This window comes from Lissotriton vulgaris, chromosome 12 (genome assembly GCF_964263255.1).
Source record: "Lissotriton vulgaris chromosome 12, aLisVul1.2, whole genome shotgun sequence".
NCBI lineage: Eukaryota > Metazoa > Chordata > Amphibia > Caudata > Salamandridae > Lissotriton > Lissotriton vulgaris.
In genome coordinates, this window is record NC_141700.1 from 658,803,850 (window position 1) to 658,829,328 (window position 25,479).

Consider the following 25,479-nt stretch of genomic DNA (forward strand, 5'->3'; position numbering starts at 1 on the left):
TTTTCAGCTGGTGAACTCGATCTTCCACCAGGCACATTATGAAAAAGAATATCAGCAGCACTTCTGCTAGAATTGAACTGACCAGTGAAGAAAAAAGACTAACACCAATTACAATATGAAATAGTTTATGCGTTTAGTGCAACATTCCTTTTTAGATAGTTTTGACAATCCTGACTAGGTTCCACAACTCACAAATGCCTAGTATGGGTTTTCTTTGTTTAGTCCATACTTTTATGTGCTGGTCTACTTTCATTTGTAAATCATGAGGAAAAGTCTCCTATTGGTGATTGGCGTGCTTTTTAAAATCACTTTGTAATTGTTAGCGGCCTGGCCTGAAATGAGCTTTCTTACTTGTGGCAGGTAATGCGTTTTTGAGACACTGTCCTCGGTGGTAGCTTTCCATCCAAGGTGAGGACGCTGACAACAACTTGAGAGACCCCTTTTGTGGGGGCTTTTAATTTGAAGTTTGAACATTCTTGCAGCTTTGACGTGCAGCTTCGCCAGGAATAGCAGTGTTCCGATCATGTCACTCTGCGTTGTGACAGATTAAACAAGGATGCGCTGAAAGCGAAAGAGCGAGAATGAGTAATCACTGGGACAAGGCTGCACTGTGCCTGCAATGAATAAAGGAAGGAGTTCTTAAAAGAATGCAGCTAGAAGGAGACTGTAATCAGCCGGTGCTCCTCTCTCTTGAACAGTAGTGAGCGATTGGCACACAGAACGAGTCAGGATGCAGCAATTAAGAGGGGAACTGGAGGGAACCTATGGCAAGCAGCAGGCGGGAATAATGTGGTGTTAAGGGATTACAAAAGGTCTTGCAGAAAGCGCATGCGCTGTAGGCTCGACCTAACAATTCAAGCCAGACGTATTTGTTTTACCTGCTTGTTTTATGCTGTCCTGGCTCAATTATTTTGAGCCGTTCATATTTTGCTAATTTGTTGTATCAGGTGCTAAGACAAACTATTCTTTACTGCCCTAATGTGTTGCTATTTCCCAACAGGCCCTCATTTTTGCCACAGGTTTCCTCCGGTCACCCACTTTTGTCTTTCTTCAACATCTCGTGTCTTGTGTGCATTGGTATTTACACTGATTATAAAACCCCTTGTCAATTGTAGTTCAGCTGCTTTTCTTCCTCCAAACACCTAAGTACTTGCCCACAAGGCAGCCTTAAACACATTTCCCCTTGCATGCCTTTTGGTGCCAGCAACCTCCTGCTGCAGGAATGTTTTCTTCCCCCAAAGCTCTCTCCACACCTCAGTTTGCTATTAACCTTGCCATTGTGTGAACTATCCTATTCCTTCATGCTCAGCGTGGCCACATGTCCTCTTTCACGGTATCATCACCATTGGCTCAGATGCCCCATCAAATAAACACATATCAGAAGGCTTGTTGGGATCTGGAACCATTTACAATCCTGGGATTCTCACTGTCCAGTATGAAAGTGGCCTCTTGAGTCTTGACACTGTATTTGGTTGGTGTTTTGTAATGCTTAGAATTAAATCCTGTTGCATAGTGGCTGTTTGAATCAAAATGAGGAATGTAAAACGTTTTTTAAAACTTTCATATGCAGTTGAATGCACCATCAGTCCCAAGAATTGTGACTCTTCAATGTCTTTTCTTTTTCAGGCGCCTCCATTCAATGATGTCAGCCATTGAAAAACTTGCTTGGTATAGCAAATTGTAGCTTGAATCTCTTTGATGAACCAGGTTCGACTACAAATAAATAATTAACCTGGATAAACTTACAGTAGCCTAATAGCCAAAGCTATAGACATGGAGTCAATGGATGTTCCTGTGGGGAATCTGATAGACTTTGATTCGGATCCAGTGGTGACTGCAGGAGAACTTCCATCAAAACTCTGTGATGGCCTGCTGCATGATGACAATTGGCACCCTGAGGAGGATGAAAACCATGTGCTCATAACAGAGGGTGAAAACCACGTGCTCATAACAGAGGGCAATGGGCTTCCCGAAGAGGAGGTGAATGAACACCGTGATGAGGAGGGCTACGAGCTGCCTGAAACAGTGGGAAACCCGGCCGATGGCGAAGAGAGTGACGCAACAGAATCAGCCGACAGTGAGAATGACATGGCATATTCACCCACCCACCAGAGTTGGAACAACTCTAGGAGATCCTCCTCAAATGAGTCGTTTTCATCCAATCAGAGCACAGAATCAGCCAAAGATGAGGTGATGGCTGAGCAGAGGGAGTTCATGAGGAAATATGTGGAAAAGATATTTATTGGAGGGTAAGAAAGATACTTTTTTGTTTTCTGGCTAGACATTGTCCTTGTATGAATTATTAAATTAATTAATTCAGCTTAGATATTGAACCTTATTTAAAATCAGATTACTATATGTGCTTTCTGATGTATTCAGTGCCCCAGTGCAGCAAAGAAAAAGCTAGATCTGTTGTTCAATAAAGTGCAGAGTGGCATAATAAGTCTCAGTCTGTCTCTGCGGTAGGAGTGTGTAAAAGAGAAACAAGCTTCTCATTGCTAGTATGGAATTTGATGCTAAGCGATGCATTCTTCAACTTTGTATTCAAATTATTTGCACTCCATTTTTTTGTGGTTTTCCTGGTCATTTACTCTGACATCCATCAAATGTGTTTTTGCAATGGTGAATCTAGCATTAATTCATTTCCGACATCAATCTATGTCTTCCAAACAAATACTTACATCTGGAGCAGTAGCTAGATCTGCCCACAACATGTTTGTGTCATTGTTAGACATCCAAAACTGGAGATAATGAGCTACAATAAAACAATAAAGTGGGATCATATAGATGTTAAACAAGAGGAGTGAGAAGATTGAGGTCTGGAGGTGTTGCAGGTCCGAGCCCGGGCTACCGATCTAAACTGACCAAGCTGAATGCGTGATACACAGTCACTTAAAAATGCATAAATCCAGTACAGAAATCTGCCTTCCCACCTCCTACTCCAATCTCCAACACAATAGCCCTTGATATACAGTGTCAAATGTCACAGAGAGATCCAGTAAAATCAATGGTTCCGATTGACCCTTATGGAGCCACCTACTCCCAGATGTCTCCAGCAGCAGTCTCTGTGACTCACTGGAGTCGGAAAGTTAAAAAGTTCATGAGAGGAATTGCAGGAATCCTATTCTGATGATAATTCTGTGTAATATTGTATGGTTTTGCAATTTAGTTAATGTCATTTACAAAGTACCTTGTCAGTTCCAGACTTAGGACACTATCCTCCAAATGGTGCTTAATTAACAATCATCAAATATCAGGTTCTCTGCAATGTACTTCTGTAGCTGACAATTGTTTTTGTAATTTTCACCAAGAGCATACGATTTGAAACATGCATATAGTTCCTGGCAGGTTAGAATAAGGTGTGAACGTTCACTATAGTGTAGGTGGAACAACAACCTTCTTTAATGGGACAGAATAGAATTTTTTGTAGAAAGGCATTAATTGAGAGGAAATGTCTTATGAAGGCAGCCTGACATTGTTCTTAACTAGGGCACCAGGAAAGATTTCCGTACTTGGCCCTGTTGCCTTCAACAAATTGTCCACCTCTCTTGGAGAAACGACAATTTATTTTTTAAGCCAAAATATGGTAATATTAGATAATTTTGAGCTTGAATCGTTGTTCATCAAGTTTAGTATTTCTAGTATTTCATGTTTAAATTAATAATTTTAGTTCAAAGGACAAACTTGATTTGTTACGGAATTTCTGGGAAGAAAACCCATGAGAAGTATAATTTATAGGAGGATTTGTTAAATGTCTATACATTTTAATACGTTTTTGAGCGGATCTGCAGTAATCCCGTTCTGATGATAGCTACATGTCACTATAAAATTATAGCTTTTTTGTAATTTTGGGAATGTAGTTTGCAAAATATCTTGCTCATATGAGACCTGGACCTTCACCACAGTCTTTCTAGCTAGTGTCTTTTTTTCATGCTAGAAGTTCTTTTGAAATCCTAAAGATAAAGGACTTCTTATGTTGTAGCATTGTTTGTTTTCCAGGGACCAGAACGTCTCTACTTTGTTAGCATTAATGATGTAAACTATAGGCTATGTTATGTGTTCTTTGTACTCTGAGGGAGATATTGGAGGAGCAATAAATACGCTCTAAGGCTTCCTCAGTAACCTTTTTGTGGAGTACGGAATGTTTTTGTGACTGATGTAGACTAACTTGGTTTGATTAGGAGATGAAAAAAGAATGCTAATTATGTACATGAACTGTCCAAAGTAGATACTGATTTTTTTAGTTAAGAGCACAGCAATTAAAATCACAAAAGGCTTAAAAACGACCAGCTTTGTGTAGGGCCATACGTTCTGTTTTGTAAAACCCAGAGTATCGAATAAATCTAAAGTTTGAGCCAAAAAATATTGCTCATGAGTCCTAATATTTATGAATTTCATAATTACAATGCTTGTTTATAATGGCAATAATATAATGTCTAAAGATCTTGGAATTCATCTAAACTGTCATTTTATTGAGTGGTTGAAAGTCCTCTGGTCGGCAGCTGGATTCTCGAGAGTTAGATAGGTGCCATGATTAAATTGTGTACACTGAAAATTATCTGTATTAAAAAAAAAAAATGCTACGGACCCCCTCCCCCAATTTCCTTTCCCTTCCAATTTTCCCAACCTGTGATTGGAGATATCTTGGAATGATGTAGGTAGACTTCTGTTTACAACTACTGGTTAATCTTCTTCAAACCAGATTTCGATTTCTACCGTTTATTGATTACTAATGTGATCACATGCTTTCTTTTTTGCATTTTATGGAGACTGAGTAGTGAACGCACATCATAAAAGTTACTACAGTGCACGCCCCGCCTTAATTGTTGATGGTCGGTTCCCGGGAGGGGAACCATGCAGCTGGTTTATGCACTGGACACCTTCAGGAACCCTGCAATACCCTGTCCAGCTCAAGCCACAGACCTGGGGGGTTACACCCATTCCAAGGGAGAGCCAGTCCCTAGGGCTCCTGTTTGCTAACAATTCACTCACCGCGCCAATCACTGACTCAGCATGCCAGCCCACTACACCTTGATATAGTGACATGTATGAGTTGTTATCATATGGTCATAGTTTGGGATTGATTTGAGTAAGCACAGGCACATGGTGAGGATGTTATTCATCTAGCCTTATAGCCTACTTCTCAGGGCTATACAGGTTATTAAAGGCCCTGAACCGGAGTTATAGGCGAGAGGGCCTTTAACAATTGTATAGCCCGAGGCTGAAGGGCTATAAGGTTAGTGGAGCATTCCACCCGCTGAGGGTACAATGTTCAACATTAAAAAGTGAGAAATAGAAAAACAATCCTGAGAATGTTGTAGCAGGCGGCTTACACCAGCCATTATAAGCCCTGAGCCACTTCATTGTCTTCAGTGGATCTCCCAACATTACAATGTTCTAATATGTTTTATATGGTCACAGTTTGTTATTGATGTGAGAAAGCATGTGCACAAGTTGAGGCTGTGATTCATATATGTTGTATGGTCCCGGTTTGTGATTGATGTCAGTGAGCACATGCACTAATTGAGGATGTGATTCATATATGTTATATGTTCACGGTGTGTGATTGATGTGAGTAAGCACAAGGTGAAGATGTGATACATGTTCGTTATATTGTTACGATTTGTGATTGATGCGGGGAAGCTGCACACAAAAATGTGAGAATGTGAATCGATTGTGTTACAAGGTCATCGTTTGTGACTGTTGTGAGGGAGCACCCATTGACTTGGGATGTGAGGCCACCAGGGCACATGTGAGTTCCACCTACACACGTATATTTGTCCAGTTGCCAAATATCGAAGAATGAATGCACACTTGTGCGGTACTGCTTGTCGCCTTCTGGTCTCCCCAGCACTAATGCCGCTGCAGATCCTGGTCGTCCGCTTCCGGTTGGCAGAATACGTCACCTGCTGTTTCTCACTGCAGGTCACTTGACTGTGCACGAGACGGGTGCAGTGTGTGAAGATCAGCGGAGCAGCACGGACAGGGAAGGAACCGAGGCTAAGGCAGCTCTGGGTGTCTCAGAGTGACCCAGGGAGCTGTGTTTAGACCAACACATGTCTATTTGTACATCTCACAAGAATCCACTAATAGGCGCTACTGAGCACTGGGCTCAGTTCCAGGACACGTGGGGACGGTTTAGTGAGGCCGGACGACACAGAGCCCCCGAACGGAGAGGTGTCACTGTTACCATGGCAATGCTGTTTCCACAGCCAACCGTGAATAACTAGCTTTGCTACGTCATGGAGAGCACTAACGAGATTAACAAACAAAATGTGCCACTAAATCAAAGCACGCGCTGTAGGTGTGATTGGTGGGCATACGTATGCAACGGGCAGTCACAGCCATTAAGAACAACGTTTGAACCACAACATACATGTGCAGCGTGCATAACTGCGGTCTTTCGTTGTGTGTTTTTATGAGGGGAAAAACGTACTTGCCAGGCAATAGGGGTTTGTCAAATGCAAAAGGAAAATGGTTTGCATTATATCGCTTGCATTGGAGGGAAGGCATATTCCAGCGCCTCGAGACACTTTGTGATTACGTGCTGTATAAATACGGACTCATAACAGAAAATTAATGACTGCGTTAAAGTAATAAAAAGCCAAGTCACTTGGGGAAGAGGCCTCTTCCCCGGTCTTGCACTGCCTTGTTTGGCCCTCCAGATACCCCAAGCAGGCGGTGTGTAAGAAACATGGTCTTCAAACAAATTACAATAACAAGGGAGATATATTGATCAGTGATGGGCAGCAATGGAGCAGCATGCCAAGGTTTGGGTCACTTGCCTTAGACTCCACTCTCCAATGACAGCTCTTAGATGCAGTGGCGGCTGGTGACATTTGAAAGTGGTAGGGCGTAAAGGAAGGGTCTGAATGTGTGTTGTGTCGCAAGCGAGCCTGATTGACTAAAGGGGAACTGCGGGACCCTCACGCCAAGGAAATTTTGAAGAACAACCAAAAAAAAGGAACAAATGTTGCAAGTTAAACCACATTTCTGAAAGCAAGAATATTGATAAAAGTAATTAGGATATGTAGTCTTGAAATAATTAAACACATTTAAAATTGTCCCATATTGTGCTTCATTTCTGCTTTCACCCATGCCATCCATTTAGCCTGACTGCATTATTTTAAAACAATAGGGTTGAAAATAATCACCAGATGCTCATGTTACACTTCATTTAACAGCACATAGACTGCTCTTGAAAATGCAAGTTAAAGATAAGTAGCTCACGAATGTCATTGGCACTCCCTGCAAACAAACCAATTGCCAACATTTTAAACTGGCCTCCCTTGGACTAGAAGAAACCCCCGTTGGGCGCTTCATATTTCAGCAGAAATCAAATCCTTGTTTTCCTTGCATCATAGCATAGACAACAGCAAACGAAGGTCAGAGATTTAATTTCCATTCACATGATGATATCCTCAGTCTTTCTAATGTATTACTGTTGCTATTACAGTGCATTTGGCGCTTTAATCCTTCTTTGGAGTGCTGCTGCTCTCATGTTTACAGGGAGGGCAAGAGGAGGGCTGGGTTGGAGCTATGGACGACTCGCCTGCCCTATCTCAAAAAAGTGAGAGGTGTGTTTGGTGCCAGTCTGCGGAGGAACAGATGAGCCACACCCTACGCCATACCCAGACTGGTGTACTGTAACCCCACAGCATGCTAGAGGTGGACAATCAAGCTTGTCAGGTATGACCTTGCAATCTTACTGTTAGTGTTCAACTGTCAGGGATCATACATCTAGCCTGATCCGAAGATACAACTGGAACCTGCAATACAAAACACACGCGGCCAAAAGAACAAGGACACTACTAATGCTTAAGTCAAGCAACAGTATTCCAGACACAGAAAGACCATTGAAATGACGCTCTCTGCTCGGCATCTCACACTGCAGAGCCATTGGGGATATGTTTCTAGAAAGGAGGGGTGTCCAAAGGAGAATCCAGGGCTATATCAGTCTTCACGTAGTTTTGTGTAAGAGGGACACACTCAAAAAAACTCTGGACCTCTTGAGTTTTAAACAGTAATGTCTTTAGGGGGACAGTGAGTGTGTTTACAACAGTTCTTTGTATCATCTGGCTGAATCCTTACTCATATAGATTGAGTCAAAAGTCCATTTTTATGTAGAAAAAGGATCTTTATTGATTCTAGTAAAAACATGAACAGCCGATACGTGTTTCGCCCCCTATGGCGATTCGCGCCAGGGCTTTTTCAAGGCTATTTACATATCAGTCTGCTCATTGCAGTTCTTCATCATCCCTAAGTTTCGAAGTCGGGAGCCTGTAGGTCGACCTACAGGCTCCCGACTTCGAAACTTAGGGATTTCCCCTCACAAATTTATATTTTGAAAGACCGGATGATTGTTGGAAAACAGCACAATAATGATGAAGAACTGCAATGAGCAGACTGATATGCAAATAGCCTTGAAAAAGCCCTGGCGCGAATCGCCATAGGGGGCGAAACACGTGTCGGCTGTTCATGTTTTTACTAGAATCAATAAAGATCCTTTTCTACATAAAAATGGACTTTTGACTCAATCTATATGAGTAAGGATTCAGCCTGATGATACAAAGAACTGTTGTAAACACACTCACTATCCCCCTAAAGACTTTACCATTGGGGTTATGTGTCTATCCGTTTCTCGCCTTGTATTAGAAACCAATAAAAAAAGTAAATTTAAACTTACAGTTCCGCAGACTCCACAACTCCTGCCGTCCTGTTTTTCAAATTCTGAAGCAGTGAACGTCATCAGACAGGAAGGCTGCAGGCAGCCTCCCTCCCCTCCACCACAGCGCAGCGCTGTGATTGGTGCGGCCGGCTGCCCCACCCGCGTCATTTTCTCTCTGTATGCTGCAGCATACAGAGAGAACTCAGAACAGGGAGAGTGGGTGGTTTTTCTCAAGGGCAGGGGGGAGTGGCTTGCCCACTGTTCTTCATACTGACTGCTTGGGCGGCCTCAGGCTGTCCAAGCAGTCAGTATGAAGAACAGTTGGCAAGCCACTCCCCCCTGCCCTCGAGTAACACCGCCCACCCCCAACTAGGAACTACAGCTTTCTTGCCGTGCGAGAAGGCAGAAACAAATGGTAGTTATTACGGTAATAACTACTATTTGTTTCTGCCTTCTTGCACGGCGAGAAAGCAGGGAGGCTGCGCCCAAACACCCCCATGGAGGAGCTGCCACTGCTTAGATATACCTAAAGCTTCTATCTACACCAAAAAACCCACAATTTGCACGCACACACATTGGAACCCCCAATCCGCTCGTTCGAACAGTGGAAGGCCTGAACCCCCTCGTACCAACAGCGGAAGCCCTGAACCCGCTCCTACCAAGAGTGGAAGCCCTGAACCCGCTCTTACCAACAATGGAAGCCCGACAACCCCAGTATATCCTCTGCCTCATAAAGCCTCTCACACAGCCCTGCTGTATACCTTGGAACAGGAAGGAGGCACATGATGGCAAACAAGCAGAGTCCGTGTCGGTGGAGAGCGTAGGGAGTTCGTAGAGTATCCCATTACGGCAATGAGCCTCTCAAACAAGGATTCTGGGCACAAATCTTATCCTATCATTTTCTCCTCTGACTTAACCAATCACTCCAAGGGAAAGCAGCATAGGGTGTCTCGAGAGTGGGCTTTGAAAAGCAACAAGGCTGTGCATTGCTTCTACGTTTTCGGTATGCTTATGTGTGACATTTCTGATAAGAGACTTCCAACCGCAGATAACTCACCAGGAGAATTTCCCCAGGTGCCGTATTGGATCTGGAAACTTCTTCAATGTTCTCGCTCCTCGATAATGGTGGCTGCGCATCATGTCGGTCCACACTGGATATTCAGTCGGGGCCTTATATGCAACACCTTCATGTGCTGATGTCAGCTATTTTCTTTTGAAGCTGTTCCACACAGAGGTGGAGATAGCTATGCTGAGTTTTGATAGACTTTTTCCCTCTGGAAAACTCTTTTTCCTTCTGAACACTTCAATGTGCAGAATATGGGCCATAAAAAGACAGGCAATAAGCTGCGCCATGACTGCCGTTGACAGATGTTGATGATGCACACCTACGACGTCTGCCTCTCATGACTCAGCACCTCACAGGACTCAGAGTTGTGTCCTTGCTGCATAAAAATGAATCACAAAGCTATCTGCGACTGCCAAGCGAAGTTAGCCATTGCTGAACTCCGTAAGATGAAGCGGTCCCAGTGGAGTGCATGGACGTGATTTAGTACCTGAGGCTGCTTGCATAAACATTCCAAATTGAAATTGCAGAGCTCAGGTAGGTCATACAGATCCCCCAAAAATATAGCACAACCTGTGATGCCGTTCTCAGTGCCACGACCAACACCACCAGCCCCAGTCTTAGACGCCAGTACCGACGCCACCAACGTCGGACCCAAATTTGCTAGGTGTGTCAGATTAGCAATCTCTGCCCATACCCTCTGAACTATGACAGTATCTGCAATCAGACCTAGACATATCTCACCAACTGGTGGTAAATTGCACTATCACCTGTGAGGGTATCTTGACACTGGGTAGGTGTGTGTGTCTAGCCCTGTCTAAGATAGGTTGTTTAATTGAAAAGCAAGGTCTTCAGCTTCTTGCGGAATTCAAGCAGAGAGGAGGAGGCTTTGATGTGGAGTGGGAGGCAGATTCATGGTTTAGGAGCAATGTAAGAAAAACTCCTGTCCTGATCTGGTTCTGTTCAAGTGTGAGATGTGTCCTGCAGAGAGGAGTTGTCTGGATGGTTGGTCGAAGGAGATACAGCTGTTCAGGTAGGTGGGGCCTAAGGTGTGTAGTGCTGTAAATATGTGTGTGGGAAGTTTGAAGTAAGAGCTTTTGTGTATCAGGAGCCAATGGAGCTTGCTGAGGTGTGGCGTGATGTGAGTTCTGTGTGGTAGGTTGAGCGTGATGCTGGCTGCTAGGTTCAAGATGGTTTGTAGTCTTCTAGTTAGCTGTTTGGTGATCCCAACGAAGAGGGTGCACCCATAGTCCAACTTGCTGGTGACTCGGGCCTGAGTGACAGTTATTCTAGTGTTGCTTGCGAGCCATTTGAAGATGTTCCTCAGCATCTTATTGGCCGAAAGCAGGATGTAGTGACGACATTGACCAAGCTGAGAGGCGGATTACATTACGACAGATGCGACCAGCATTTCCCCACTGTCCACCATGGTTATTGGACTAAACTATGTGCAGTCAAAGGGAGGAATTCTGCTTGAAGTAGGTAATTTCCCAAAGGATATATGGGTACCCTGCCATGCTTCCATGCTCAACTATGAGGGTGACGGCAGCCGTGCCCTGGCAGAGAAAGAAGAGATGAGGATGACATGTGGGGCTGGGTGACTCAATACCCAGAAAATGACTGGAGTATCCATTTCATTCTGATAGAGGATGTCAGGTCAGTTACTGTCTGTGGTGGTTTTCAGGACTGCATAAAACCCGTCTGCTGACATGAAATGTTATTTGTTTATTGTAATGTTGTGAGATTTGACATTTCGACTGACTGCCATTTTAAAAGTTGTTTTAAAAAACTAATTTAAGTTGCAAATTGGAAACATGGATTTAATTTAAGAGCTACAACAACATTAGGTTGTATTGTAAAATTGTAATTATAATTTACAAGAAACATATTGAAATTAATACATTCGAGGCAAGTGAAAAGACCCAGGAAGTATTTTTAGTCGTGTTTACACACAGACTGGAAGGATATATTTTGGTTTTTTTATTATTTTTTTAAAAACTTTATTTTCAGTTTTATATTGTTACAGTCATAAAACACCCCCCCCCCCCCCAAATTGGCATCAGAACAGCCCATATACGCATCGACTGACTCATTAAGGCACTTTTGTTGACTTGAGGCTTCACCGAGATACACAAACACTCAGAAGGCATAGCAGAATAACCTACATATGAACGAATATCATTGTGAGTACATAACCAGACCCTACACTATACAGTCTACTAGCGATAACTTAGAGGACCCCCCCGGCCTCCTCCTCCTCCTCCTCCGATCCCGATTCCTGCGGCGAGAATAGCTCGCCAGTAGTCCCTTCTGAATCGCTTTGGGAAGTGTGTCCCTGTACTCCCAATCCTGTAGCACACATGGCTCGCCAGGCCAGTAGATCCTTTTGTAATTTCTCATCCCTCCTGCTGCTCTGCATATGTGTTTCTTCTGCTAGGGTTTTGGTTTGTTAATTGGACTGTTAGATACTGCGTTGGTGGAACAGACCAATTCAATTAAGGCCAGCATCGAGTATGCCTGCTCTTTTTCCACAAGAACGTCATTTGCGGTTGCATCTCCGATCCTTTCTACTGTGTGTGTCTTTCCAGTTCACAGACTGTTGATTTTAATGTGTTTTGTTAATTTCCAAGTAGAACATTTTTATATATCATATTTCAGGAGTTTCTTGTGTCTCTTTTTGTCTTCATCAGCTAAAGCTGAGATTGGCTTTCATTTGTATATTATGTTACAATATTATCAGTGTTTGTATAGCACACATTCTGCCACAGGTATGACCTATTGTTACATTTGGCACATCAAAGAGTTTCCTCTTGGCTCTCGGGTTTCCATCGCAGACCAGAGTCCGTTTCCTCCTTTGATGATGTCTTATGGATATTGTGTAGTGGTCACACTCCGGATTAGCTGGCTGGGTTGTGATGAACTGTGGGTGTTTGATTTTGGTGAGTTAGGAGTGATGCTGGAGGACTTTGACAATTGCTAAACATCTTCTAAGACACACACTAAGCCAATTGCCCTGCGGGTAGGGAGGTGTTTGTTGGGTCCCATTATGGCCGAGTGCATGCGGTACCTGGTGGTGTTGGAGTAATGTTGGGAGTTTTGTCCAATGCGCTACATTGCATGTTAATGTAGGGAAAAGGTGGGGGGGAGGGGGGGCAGAGGAGAGCCAGTATAATCACAACCTGTGCTTTACACTCCATAATCCAATCCAATCCAAAAATTCTTTATTTCGGTCATTTAGACCATAAAAGATACAATACATATTCACAGTTAAAACTTGAGTATTATACACTCCATAACATAATACATCCTATCCTAATCGTGCAGTTTTTTTAGAACAAAAACTCGTTAATTAAAGAGAAAACTAGTCTTTAATGGGAGGGACTGCTAGCTATTAGCAACCAGTGTTCCTGGCACTCAGCGGCGTCTCCTCCACTAAGGTGGAAAAGCGTTGCCCCACTGCTTTTCAGCGGTGCAAAAAAGGAAAAATAAAATGATAATAATACAATTTTATTATAATTTTTTTCCGGTGCTGATGCAAGTTTGTGGCAGGGTGGGGCTTGGCTGTCATCACAGCCAACAGGGGGAGGAGTAGTTGGCACACTTAAGTGCGCATGGCGGTTTGGTCAGGCGTCTTGGGCCCGCCAAACAGTCATGCTCTTAGCATGTTCTCCACCTGGCTATATAGCACAGCCTGGTTGGAAAACATGCACAGGCTTCCACTCCCTGTCTATGCACCGGGCCAGGCCGCTCAGACCAATCACGACGATGCTGTCATGCTGGTGACAGCAGCATTGTGATTGGCTTAGACTGTGTGCTTCCTGCTTTTTTTTATTCACAGGCCCCCGCCACCCCAGTTCCATACCAGCTGCCTCTGCTGGCATTTCTGTCACTAGTGCACATACATGCCATTAAAAAAGAAAATCCCAATTGATGATGCAAGAATCAGAGACCAGTCGTTCCTGTTTCATTAGAGCCTTTCATAGGAGTTTTCTCCTTTAAATTCACAGTATCTCAAAAGCTGTCGGAAAGGCAGCCTCTCAAGCCAGAGATTGACAGAGAGAGCCCCAGAATCTGGTCCCCTTCCACAGATAGGGCTGGCTGTTTACATTTGCTGGCACGAAGGCTGTAAGATAGTTTAGACCATATGATGTAACTCGTAAGGTTGTGGTCTATATTTTTGAGAGAAAGCAATGTATTCAAAAATATAACATCATGTTCTGCCAAAAGCGGAGTATGATCTCTGATAACAGAACTAGATTTGATGGGTAGGAAAGAGCTGTACCCAGCATGTACCCTGTGAAGTGAATAGGGCTTTTCTAGTGACAGTCTATTTGAATAAAAGAAAGAGTCAAATAACTCTAAAACCTCCAGGAGTTTATCTTCTGCCCTTGTATTGAAATTGCCGAGAAGCAGCAGATTAAAAGCCCTCACCACCGAAGAAGTATAAGAATTATTTGAAAGTTCTCCAAAGGAGGCGGATGGTTGAGGCTGGTGATACACTAGAATACAAAGGATGGTCATATTAGACATAGGTTGATGGAGTAAGCAACTCCGCTGTAGAGAAAGTCCAAAGGGAGATTTTCTCATCTCTGCAGATCATCTCTACATATTGCTTTTCTGACCATTGTATGAGGGTTTGTGTGCAGCATGCTGGGCCTGAGTGGTTTAGGAACAAGTGCACCAGAACGTTGTAAAAAAAAATTCCCACCCTTTTGCATAATGGCTCACATTTCTGCAGGGTAAACACAAGAATCCAACATTTCACTTTGAAGAGTAACACATGGGCCTGGTGGCCACTGGACTGTGTGGAGTGGTGAACAGAAGGTCTGAATTGCACTTTTACTTGTGCTGATGAGTGCACAGTGACCTTGGCCATATTGAAGCCATTGGTTATCAGCTTGCTGTCCTGGGTCCTGTGTTCACAAAGTTTCTGTGCTCCGAACACTTCCCTATGCTAACATTAGCCGCTGCTTCAGCATTAGAGGGGAATCCACTGCCTACCACATAATAACATTTAGTTTCAGATGTCTGCTTAGGAGGGAGCTAGAGAATGTTGGTTTCCTTTGGTTACCCTTATCTTGCTCGGTGCTTGTCAGATCTCAATAACACAGGCCGAAATCTAGATTGGTTAAAATCCTTCATGTCCAGGAGAACGCTGGCAGTACTGCTGGGTTTTTCTACTTTTTCCACTTTATCTTCATAATGTAGATCCTTTTTCAGCCCTTAAATGCATTCTTGCTAGATGTGGAGGAACATTCTTTATGGTTCACGGCTCCCGGATGTGTACCTCTTTTACCTTACAGAATAAAGATGAGTCTAGTGGACTTGACTATCGTAGACTTTGCTTCTCATAAACTGTAGGAGCTAGTTACAACTGGTGACTGGAAGGCATATTTCCTAGTGACAATTATTGAAGCTCATTGAGGATGAGTGGGACTTAGAAGTCATCCTCCTTATCTCCTAAAGCTAATTTTAAGTTTCAGATAAGCCACTAGGCAACTCCTTCCGGATTTCTCATGGCTCTGTTTTAATGGCCAAAGAACACCTTTCACGACCTTACCTCCTGAAGGGCACAAACCTCTTGTGTTGGATACACCAATGGCGCCTGCAGTTTGTCTACTAGCAGTTTTCCCCCTTGAATTTGTTGATTAGACAGTTTTCCAAGGGTACCCAGCTTGTGTCTCTATTTTGGAATTATACTCCATCTAAAGGGAGACCTTTGGAAGCCACAATGACATCTTTAGCTTCCCAATCCCAACATGCATGTGCTTGAACCCACGTCTCTCCATACTATTCTGGCCTCGATGTCCCCATCCTGCCATGCTTGCTTCTTTTGTAGGTTTTCTCCTCACAGGAGAAGGCAGCTTTAAGTTTCAAAATCTACTCCACTACAACTGGATTTTCCCCTGTGCTTTTTACATTGCCACTAATGCATGAAGTTCCACCAGGACATGAATGCTCTTCCTTGCAAGACCATGTATTAAGTATACAGTTACAAAGAGTGGTACTTTTCCCAATGATTTTACCTAACTAATGTGGAGTTTTACAGGAAAAGCTAGCGCAAAGTTGTGCTTAAGTTTGCCCCCCTATAATCACAAAATGGTGATGTTACTAACTGTTAGTGGGCAATACAGAGAAACCCATAAGCCATTCTACATGAATATCTTTTCCTTTTTTTTCCAATATATGGTCTCTTTCCTACACAAGGGTTTTTTTCCTCGTGCCCTTCGTCCTGCACGACTAGCTCTCGACTAGGATACTGCTTGCTATTAAACAAAAGGTTTTATCAGTCAGCAGAAGGATGTTCTATAAACAAGAACAAATCCTTCCATCAAAAAAAGTCAAGGAAACTGACTGTACCATTTTGAACCGGAAGTGGCTGCCACATCCTGATTAACATTTTTCCATGTTTTGTAAGACAAGGTGGTGTTAGGCTGTTATTTTACTGAAAGACATTATAAAGGAAATTACTAATTTTCGACTGGGGACATGAGAACTCGTTTGGCTGAAGATCTCTAAACCGTTTTTAGTTCTTCTTCCGAAATGAGCAGTGTATGTATCCTTTGTCCAACAAGAGTGAGTGACCAGACGCCATTTTATAGGCCGCACACACTCAAGCACAAGAAGGTGGAAGAGAGTTTCAGGGGCAGAAAAAGAACCGCAGTGTGGTTAGTAGGTAGTATCAGTTATCATTAAGTAGTCTTTTCCTGGAGTGCAGTGCTGGAAAGTCGGGGAATGGCGCCCAAAACCGGTTCCGTTAGCTACTTCTGGGCAGAATCTGGGATCCCAGCGACCAAGGAATTTGTCTTGGTGTCATTTTCCAAAACCAGGATGCAATTCAGCTCACCTCCTCGTTGAGTGCAGCTACATGCAGGCAGCAAGGAGGCTGGACGCAGTAGCCCGCTTAAATGTCAACATAAAATACAAATCTGTGATCCACATGTTTCACAATGTGCTTTGCAGCAGGCACCTTAAACCTCTGTGCTACTTTATCAGTTAAAACTGTAATTGGAGAAAACACAGAACTCTCCCAAAAGTCCATTAACCACCAGAGATGTCTTACTTCTCTGATTACAACCTCAAAATTGCCAGACATTCAAGGATCTCTACAGCAGGTAACCTTGTAAGATATTTTAAAATGCTGCCTCTTTGTGATCAGTTAAGTAAGCTAGTTATAGTAGTTAATACCACATGTAACGCTATCTAGTTGTGTTATGTGTTAGCTGCATCAAAAATGAATGGATCATGCTTGCTTTCTGTTACTTAAATACTGACGGGACCATGACACCGTGGCCAAGGAGCCCCGGCTGCCCTCCTCTTGTAACGGGCCTGGCCTGCATGAAAGCACCAATTGTTCACTGCTAACTCAATTTTTTATGCAAATATCTCATTTATAAAAGCAGTTTATCCATGCCACCGATTACTGAAGTATCCTCCCTTAGTGCATGTTCTTAGGCAGAACCTGACCATGTACAAATGTCCTGGAGTAATTCCCATTGGAGACCAAGGGGAGCTATTGTCCGCATTGTACGATAAAGTGCTTTCTGCTACTGCTCCCGAGTCTTCTGCCGTAGAACCTGCTCGACTCAGGCCTTAGTCTGGCTAGAAAATACCTTTTACTAATATTTTCTTCTGGCTTTTTGTAAGCGGTAGTACTGCAGGTCAGCTGTAATCCTCGCATTGCTATAAAATACATTATGCTCCTGCATCACCATATTTAGCCATGAATCTCTCAACTACACGGCCATTATCGCCCTCTTCTGCCTGGCGAGTCATGGGCCTATCCCCGGCTGCTTGTAGCAATCGGGTCGCTATCCTGAAGAATTTCAAGAAGCATGCTGACAGCTGTGTGGATTCGCCTTTCAAGCAGCAGAGCATTGCATTGTGACATGAGCAAACATTTCATGACAGCAGGGGAGGGCGTAGCCAAAATCTCCTATGTGGAAGCAGCGGTTTGCAGATTCAAATTATATGTATTAGCGTCTCTGCTTCCGCTGCACACAATCTACATAACCTTCTTTGGTCCCTTCTTTTCTTTCATACCAGTAGGGGTTGAGCGGATTAGGCAGAATCTTAACTTCATTAGATTTGTTTCCTATCCTTGGTCTGTTTTTGGCATAGATAAATAGGGAATGATCCCGGTCATATAAGTTGGTGGCCCAAGTGCCATGGGCCTTTCTCATTTCAGGGCTTTCATTTCTTGGTCCTGGTATATTAGTTTGCTTCCTTGAAAAGCAATTCTGCTATATTTTTTGCCATGAGGTCTGCAGCCCATATATCATGCGCTTCAAAATCTGTAAGTGAGCTAATCAGGTATCAACACCAATTAGATTTTTTCCAGGTATTATTGGCCTTAGGATATGTTTTAATATGCCAAAGGGAGCCTGCTTTAGTTTCAGAGAATAGGTTAAAATCCTTACATTTAATGTTACCTGTTGTGAAGTTAGGTTTAAATTAAGCGTACTTGGACATGGGTTGTACAGTTTGGTAGGTTAAAGATTTTCCGGTAGCTGGTGACTTAAGCTCTGTCAAGCCATTTGTCCCATTTTGCCTCTGAACACGATGGCAACATAAGCGATGATAGGTAGTAGTTTACTAGCCACAACCTTACAGACCGCTTGTGACTGTGAATTCTGCATGGATTTTTTTTAGTTTGCAAAGAGCCCAAGTTGCGGAGTTGGCAACTGCCTGCTGTGCAAGTGTTCTGTATGGTGCCTCTGACAGTCCAACCATATATCTAGTTATTTATATGAGGAAACCTTCTCGATTCTGTTCCCTTGACAAACCAGGCTCAAGTCTTCATTATCTTTCGATTGGCAGTCACCAGAAGCCTTCGTCTTGATTTCAAGCACCTTCACCAATACTGTTGTGCATTACGGTGCCTGAAAAAAAGTTATCAGCTGAAAAAGCAGGAAGGTGTACTCCTAGCTGAAGGACATTGTTGCCTGCTTAATCACAAATATACATCAGCTTTAGTTCTTATGGCACCCTCTGAGAACAAACCTACACCCTGCACTATAATCGTTGCAGGGACCTAAATCATGTCTCTGGCTTTGGCACAAAATATGGATTAGAGCTTTGCAATTGTTGTCAGACGCCAGATTTTTTCAGGCTTCTTCATTCAACCTGAGCCTGCTTTAGTTTAATTACTCGGTAAAGTGCAGACCTACTCCACATGCAGGGCAGAGCAGAGCAAAGTAGCTTCAAATAGGGAGCCTCCTAAAAGCGCAATACAGCCACAATGAGGAAACAAAGACCAAAGGGAACCCGAGACATTAAAATATGTCTAGATAAAAAGTGTTTTAGCCTTTTAATGTACAGCATGAGAGAAAGGGACAGGTGGAGGTGAACTATTAACACTTGAGTGTAAAAAGAAATTGAGAAATTCTGTCCATTTTTAGAGTAATGGACAAGAATTTTTTTCTTTTTAAAAGAAGTGGTCAATTCCATGGCTGGCTAGTCGAGGTTCTACCTTGTGTCTGTCTTTTACTTTTCACTTCACTGCTTGCCTGTTAATCTCACTCCTGAAGGTTCTTTTTCATCCCTACTTCCTCTTCTTACGGTTCGTACTCGTTCCTCCTCCCCTTCCTGCCATTCTCTCTCTTGCACTCAAAAGTTTGATGATAAAACAATATAGGTACCTGTCCAAAATGAGTGCCGGTTCCCGCCACCTGCCACCACCGCCACAAATTAAGCAATAAGGGTTGCTTTTCTGTTAGCCTTCTAAATTGGATGGGAAGTCTTGGGCTCAAACGGAGCATAGAGTGACGGAAATTCTGTCTCAAAAAAGGTAAATGGAAGAACAAACTTTGTTTTGTGTTAAAGAGCTACAAAAGCAGCAAATCTTCAACAGGCACTAAAGAAAATTGAACCTTTTCTGATATCAGTCCAACTAAAATCTGCAGCTAATGAATGGATTGTGTCTCGACCAGACTTTGGAAATGCAGTTCTAGTGCATGTACCACACTCAAGTTACCGTCTTTGCCACCTCAAGACTAGGCTCCTCTTCAGGCAGTATGATCAGATGTCCCCCATCCTTGCTGTTTTATATTGCTTCCATTTTTAGGCGTGCTCTGAGTTTAAACTATGTTGTCTCGCACACATGGCTCTGCATCCAGGGTTGGATTGGGATCAAAAATCGGGCCGAGCACAGCAAAAAAATGTGGCCCACATTTGCGTATTGCCTTTCCTCAAAACACTGCTTCAGCGAAGTTTTACGAAAAGAAAAGGGGTAGGGGCATGTTTTATTAATTTCATTTAGCTAAAAAAAAAAAAAGCACAGATTAGTTCACACTGCTGAGCCACACATGAATGCAAGTGAGACCACTTCTGCTCAGGCCCCCTGCCCCTGCTCAATCAGCATACATTAATGGGCCGGCCCCAGCCAGAGGAAGGGAGTGGTACCCCACCCATCTGCCTCTAGAAAGGCCACTCAGGCACCCACTGGGCCGCCCTCAGCATTCTAACAGCACAGACAGCCACAGGCTGCCCAAAACAACAGCCAACAGCTGGAACTCGGCTACCGGCCTTTCAGCCGTTTCCCGAGTGCCCGCGTTAACAATCCGACCCTGTCTGCATCTTAACACACCCTCGTACCTCACAGACCTTGAGATTGAACCCAACCTGCTGTCTTTTTGTCGATAATTAAAAGTCTCCCCGGTTTAGGTTCTGCAGACCACTGAATGCACCCTTATTTATATTACTGTTTACTGCATCCAAAATTGACAATTATATTTGTGTTACTTATACCAGTTTGTTCAAATATACAGCGCTATCTTGCTCCCGAATAATGGGTGCTATAGACCATTTTTAAATAAATAAACAAATGCAGCTTTAGCTTCTGTGAACCTACTAGCTGTAAACGAAAATCAGCAGAGTCTGTAGATCAGACAAACACTGGGAGAATAGTGGACTGGTCGTTGCTGTGCCATTCAAGGCTTCCCCGATGCACTGTAGTATTTTGGATGAAGCATCACGCAATCAGATACTGCTACACCGCTGGCCAATGGAGTGTCCCTCATCCGGTGAGCTTTTTAACCTATTCTCCACCCAAAGCACTCCGAGACTACCTCTTGCAGCAATTCACAAAAAATCCAGATAAAATGAAATAAAATATTATCCAGTAGTAAAGAGCAGGGCTTTAGCACTGGTGGCGCCCATGGCAACAATCGTTTTTGGCGCCGCCCCCCCCCCCCACCTCATGACTGCCTCCTCTGATTTTCTCACTGCCACTGGGAAAAAATGCCTCTCCTCTCTCCAATCATAAGTTGTTGCTAAACACAGCCCCCCCCCCCCGAGAGCGCCCCCCTCCACAGGTTGGCGCCCAATGTGGCCGCACCAGTCGCACTGCCCTAAAGCCGCCCTAAGAAAGAGTGCGGTCACAAAGGAACAAAAATAGAAGAATCTCAGTTTTAGGTGAGTTTAGCTTTTGATGGAAAGAGGCACCAATTCTTTGTGCACAACGCTCCTCTAGTGTGTAGTTATAGGAGACAACACTTGCACGGAGAGAGGTGTATCATCAATTGGTATATCTCCAAGCAGTGTCATATTGAGGTCAGGTATTGGTCCCGGCTTCACTCCACTTGACAACTGGATTGTGTAAGTTCAGTCTCAGAAATGGGGTCTGCCCTGAGAGGAAGGACCAGAAACCTCAGAAGGCATCCAAGACCTTACCCTCCCATGTCTGTTTTCAAGTATAGTGTCTGCAGGGTAAACTGTGTCAAATGTATTTACTTATGTAATTTTGATTTTGATTATTACAAACCATACAGACTTTGAGGCGTGTAAAGTTAATTAACCATCATCCTGTCGAAATATTTTACACCTTAAATGCCTAATCATACAGTTCATCACTATCAATCAATCTATCAATAAAACTTTATTTCGGTTTTGTTTTTACAAACCATAAAAGTACACACAGATACAACGGGATAAAATTCATTATTAAGAGAGCCATCATTAAGATACATCAGAACTAGGTTAGCAGCAATTTATAACAGTGCATTCTTTGTAGAAGTATGTTAAATATATAAACAAAAAAAAAAAAGTTTATCACTATTCCACAGTGCATACTAGGGTTTATACTGCAGTCCTTAAAACAAAAATGGTCCTATTTACATCAGAGAATGCTTCCACAGCATACACACGTAAGATATAACATTTTCCGATAAGCAATCGCCAAAACTGCCGCAATTCGCTCTATCAAAGTACTTCCGCTCCGTTATTGTTTCATCCTCCATATATTGCAGAAAGAGGCCAGGCAGCTGTATAGAATGGTCTTCTTCTTCCTTGGATCAAGAGTAGGAATCCAGGACCTTTTTGTGTAAAATGCAAAGCATATCATGGTATTGTTCGCAGGTATATTGTACACAAGACCTCTGGCTTCTTAATTAAGTGACATCACCATGGTTATAAAGCCAGCTAGATTTGGATAAGGACACTGTCACCTTCCAAGGCATTCCTAATTGATGGCTGGAACAGTGCTTAATTTAATAGAATATTTGGCAGCCTTTAAGCTCAATGTCTTTGGCTTCCTGCCGACTCACTCTGCACGTTATTGACTTGACCCACTTTTCTCCTCAAAGCGAATTATGGCAGACTAAGGATCCTGTTCACCTCACCTGCACCGATCACTGCAGAGTTTCTCTTGAAGTACTGCACATTGTAAATGTCATTGATTTCTTGAAACAGGATGGAAACAGGAGACAATTAAATATTGTACCCTAGTTTCCCGAGTTTAGCCTTAAGGCAACAAGAATGCAGAACTAATGATCAATTAAGTACTTCTGGTTGAAACATCACATGCCCTGGGGCTTGATTTTCACCTTTAACACAGGCATATCTTCTGATCTACCAAGAAGCAAATGAGACCTCCCCCAGCTGGGACAACACTGGAGGAAGATCACTTTATGGAACTGAAAGGTGCATTTGTAAGCAAATTATCATTAGCAGATCCCAACTTAACCCCTTCCATGCTGATGACGGCCGCCGTCCGTCATGCATCACGGTGGGCGTATGCTGATGACGGCTGAGGGCCGGCATGAACCCGTCCACTCAATAAAACGGCCACGCAGGCGCAGAATCGCGGCCGCGTCTAAGGGGTTAATATTGTTTAAAAGCTGTTCCTTACAAGTTGACAAACCCCTAATATTTCCAAAGCTTCCAATTAAGTCATGTTCTCCCCTTTGGAGAGGCTGTATGACGGTCTAAATTGTTTTGTCGACACACTATCTAAGATCAGATCTCATAGGTAATGGGAAGACGTTCCCTGCCCCATCAAGATCTTCTGTAAGACTCCCTTGTTGTGCAGTGGGGGACAGTGTGAGCAGTTTTTTTTCTTTACTCATTGATTCCAGCCTTCTCTCAATGATTTCCAACAATCGTACATCTGGGCCTCCTTTTGACCTAAAATACATTGTCTCCACACTTAAGTGTGGGTCGTGAAACTTCATCCAACCCTCCCTGCTTAAGTAACGACCTTGTAAACGTGTTCATCTATTCACGAACAACAGGAGAGGCACCAGCTAAATGGAAAGAGCTGCTTTTCAAATCCCTGTTGAAGAAACCTAGCCAGTGACTTACACAAGTTTTACGTCATCACACTTCTTCAATACATTGTCAAAATCCTGGACAAAATATATTTTTTTCCCTGGTGTGAGGTGAGTCTCAGTGGTGTCCTGCACTCATATTCTTCTGTCTATTAGCTACCTTCAACCATGCCACCTAAATATTAATGCTAAACACATTTTGAAGATTGGTTAAAATGATTTCTATCAGTTGGAAGTAGCTGGCTTTCCTTCCACATGTCTGCAACCACTCTGTGACTTTAGTGTAGTGTCTCTCAATAGTGAATTCCCGGATTGTGTTAATTTCATATATATTCCCTGCCTCTTGCCCATTTTCGTCATGCAGCAGTTGTCTACTTTCAGATGTATGGTGATGAGGCAAAGCAGACTGAGGAAGACCAGTGGCAAAACTGAAAACCATTCCAAAAGCTCAAAAAAATCAGTTATGACTCATAACGAATGGAGTTCCAGAGTTATGGAATCAAGACCGAAAAAGCCCAGTCGTCACACCATTGTTTCATTTTTTAGGGTATCCTAAGAAGCTGCAGGTTGGAATTCCTCAAGATGCAATATGGGTGATCGAGTTGAATGAGATCGTGAAGGAGCGCGGGAGCCATGCCATTGATCAGGTTATGGATACTACAAAGGGTCTTAGACAAGATCCTGGCACGAACGGGAATTCAGTGAAGGCAATCCAAGATTGGTTTCGAGTGACTGTTTCCATTGTGGTAAGAATCAGTCTAAGCGCTTGATTTGGGATCACCTGTGGACATTAAAGCAAGTGTTTGGGAAGGCTCAGGAACAGGGACTTGCCACAGTTGAGGTGGACATCAATGATGTCTGAAAAGGCTAGATATTTTCCTTTACAAGAAATAATATTAGGAATCTACATACAAGGAATGTAGATAGAAGTAACACGTAGAAAAGGCCAAGAACATCGGGGGATCAGAAAGAGTATGCTGTTGATTTGAAAGTCACAATTCTTGAGAACTTTCTTGAGGCCGGGACCACAGTATGTGGGGCAGAAGAATTCAACCCAGAGGACAGGGGAGAGTATCCCCACCACTTGTGTTTTCTTTATATTTGAATCAGTGGCTTCCCATCTACTGCTAGATGTAACTCTTGCAAAGTCTGAAATCTGTAGGTCATTGGCTCTCAACCCAGCAGACAAGGCGTCGCACAGGACGTGGATAGCTGGCTTCTCACTCCTGCACAGGGTGTGGACGACCAACTCATATGATCTTAAAGCGCTACGGGCAGGATGACTCGAAGAATGTTTTGCATAAACTAGTTGTGAAATGATGCCCTGGTCGGGAAGGGCCACATTAGGAGGAAAGTTGTTGAGAGGTGAGGATTTTATTTTGGTGTTTTAAAAGCACGTCTACCTCAACTAGATTTTAACAGACTGATAAAGTAACCTTGCACCAAAGATGCATTTAAAAAGCACTATAGAGACATTTAAAAAGGTTTTTTGAATCTATATCTTCAATAAATAGAGCTGGCCACTTAGCAGAAGCAATTTAATTGAGTGAACAAGATCCCTGAAGCACAAAGGAGTCTCAAATGATTACGAAACAAAATGCATTGAACACTAAGCCTGTAGGGGCGAGGGTAGTATTGTCAACATTTGCTCGAATTCTACAAATCTGTGCAAGATGCAATTTGTGTCTAGTGAGGCGGCTGCAACAGAGGGGGAAAGCAGCGTAATACTGGGAAACAAAAGAGCGTGCATAGATACAAGCAGGGTGATTTTTTTGCACTTAACAGTAGAATAAAATATATTTACGAGCTTCAATAAAAATAATTTTGTTGTGCCATGGAAGTTATTTTCTGATTGGTATTTCACACGCATATAAAGGGCCCATTCCTGAGAATACCCAAAGCATTTGCTAGGCCAGTGGTTCTTAGCCTCTTGACTTCTGTGGACCTGCACCAAATCATTAAAAAAAGTTATATATATGTATTTTTATTCCATTTTACAATAAAAAGAAATTACTCACCTATTCAATATAGAAGTGCGGGGATCCCACTCAATCATCATTGGAACCCAGGGACCCCCAGTTACTGGAAGCGGAGGACCCGGGCCTAAAGAACATTGATGATTTGAACCGCAAAACCATACACAAAAATAGAGAAACAAGCATTCATTAAAAACAAAATACACAAATGGAAAAACATTGTAT

General features: G+C 43.1%; 1 protein-coding gene across 3 annotated transcripts in view; it reads left to right on the forward strand.

Annotated features, from left to right (window-relative positions):
* The window catches only part of KIAA0513 (KIAA0513 ortholog), a 300,297-nt gene that overhangs the window by 163,636 nt on the left and 111,182 nt on the right, over positions 1-25,479 (forward strand). For 2 of the 3 annotated variants that reach the window (XM_086945834.1, XM_086945833.1), the window contains exon 2: positions 1,627-2,249. In XM_086945834.1, coding sequence (XP_086801960.1) covers positions 1,774-2,249 — 476 coding nt within the window. In that variant the 5' untranslated portion in view covers positions 1,627-1,773. Of the gene's footprint in view, positions 1-1,626; positions 2,250-25,479 lie in introns of those variants that run through there. The other variant, XM_086945832.1, reaches the window with a different exon arrangement.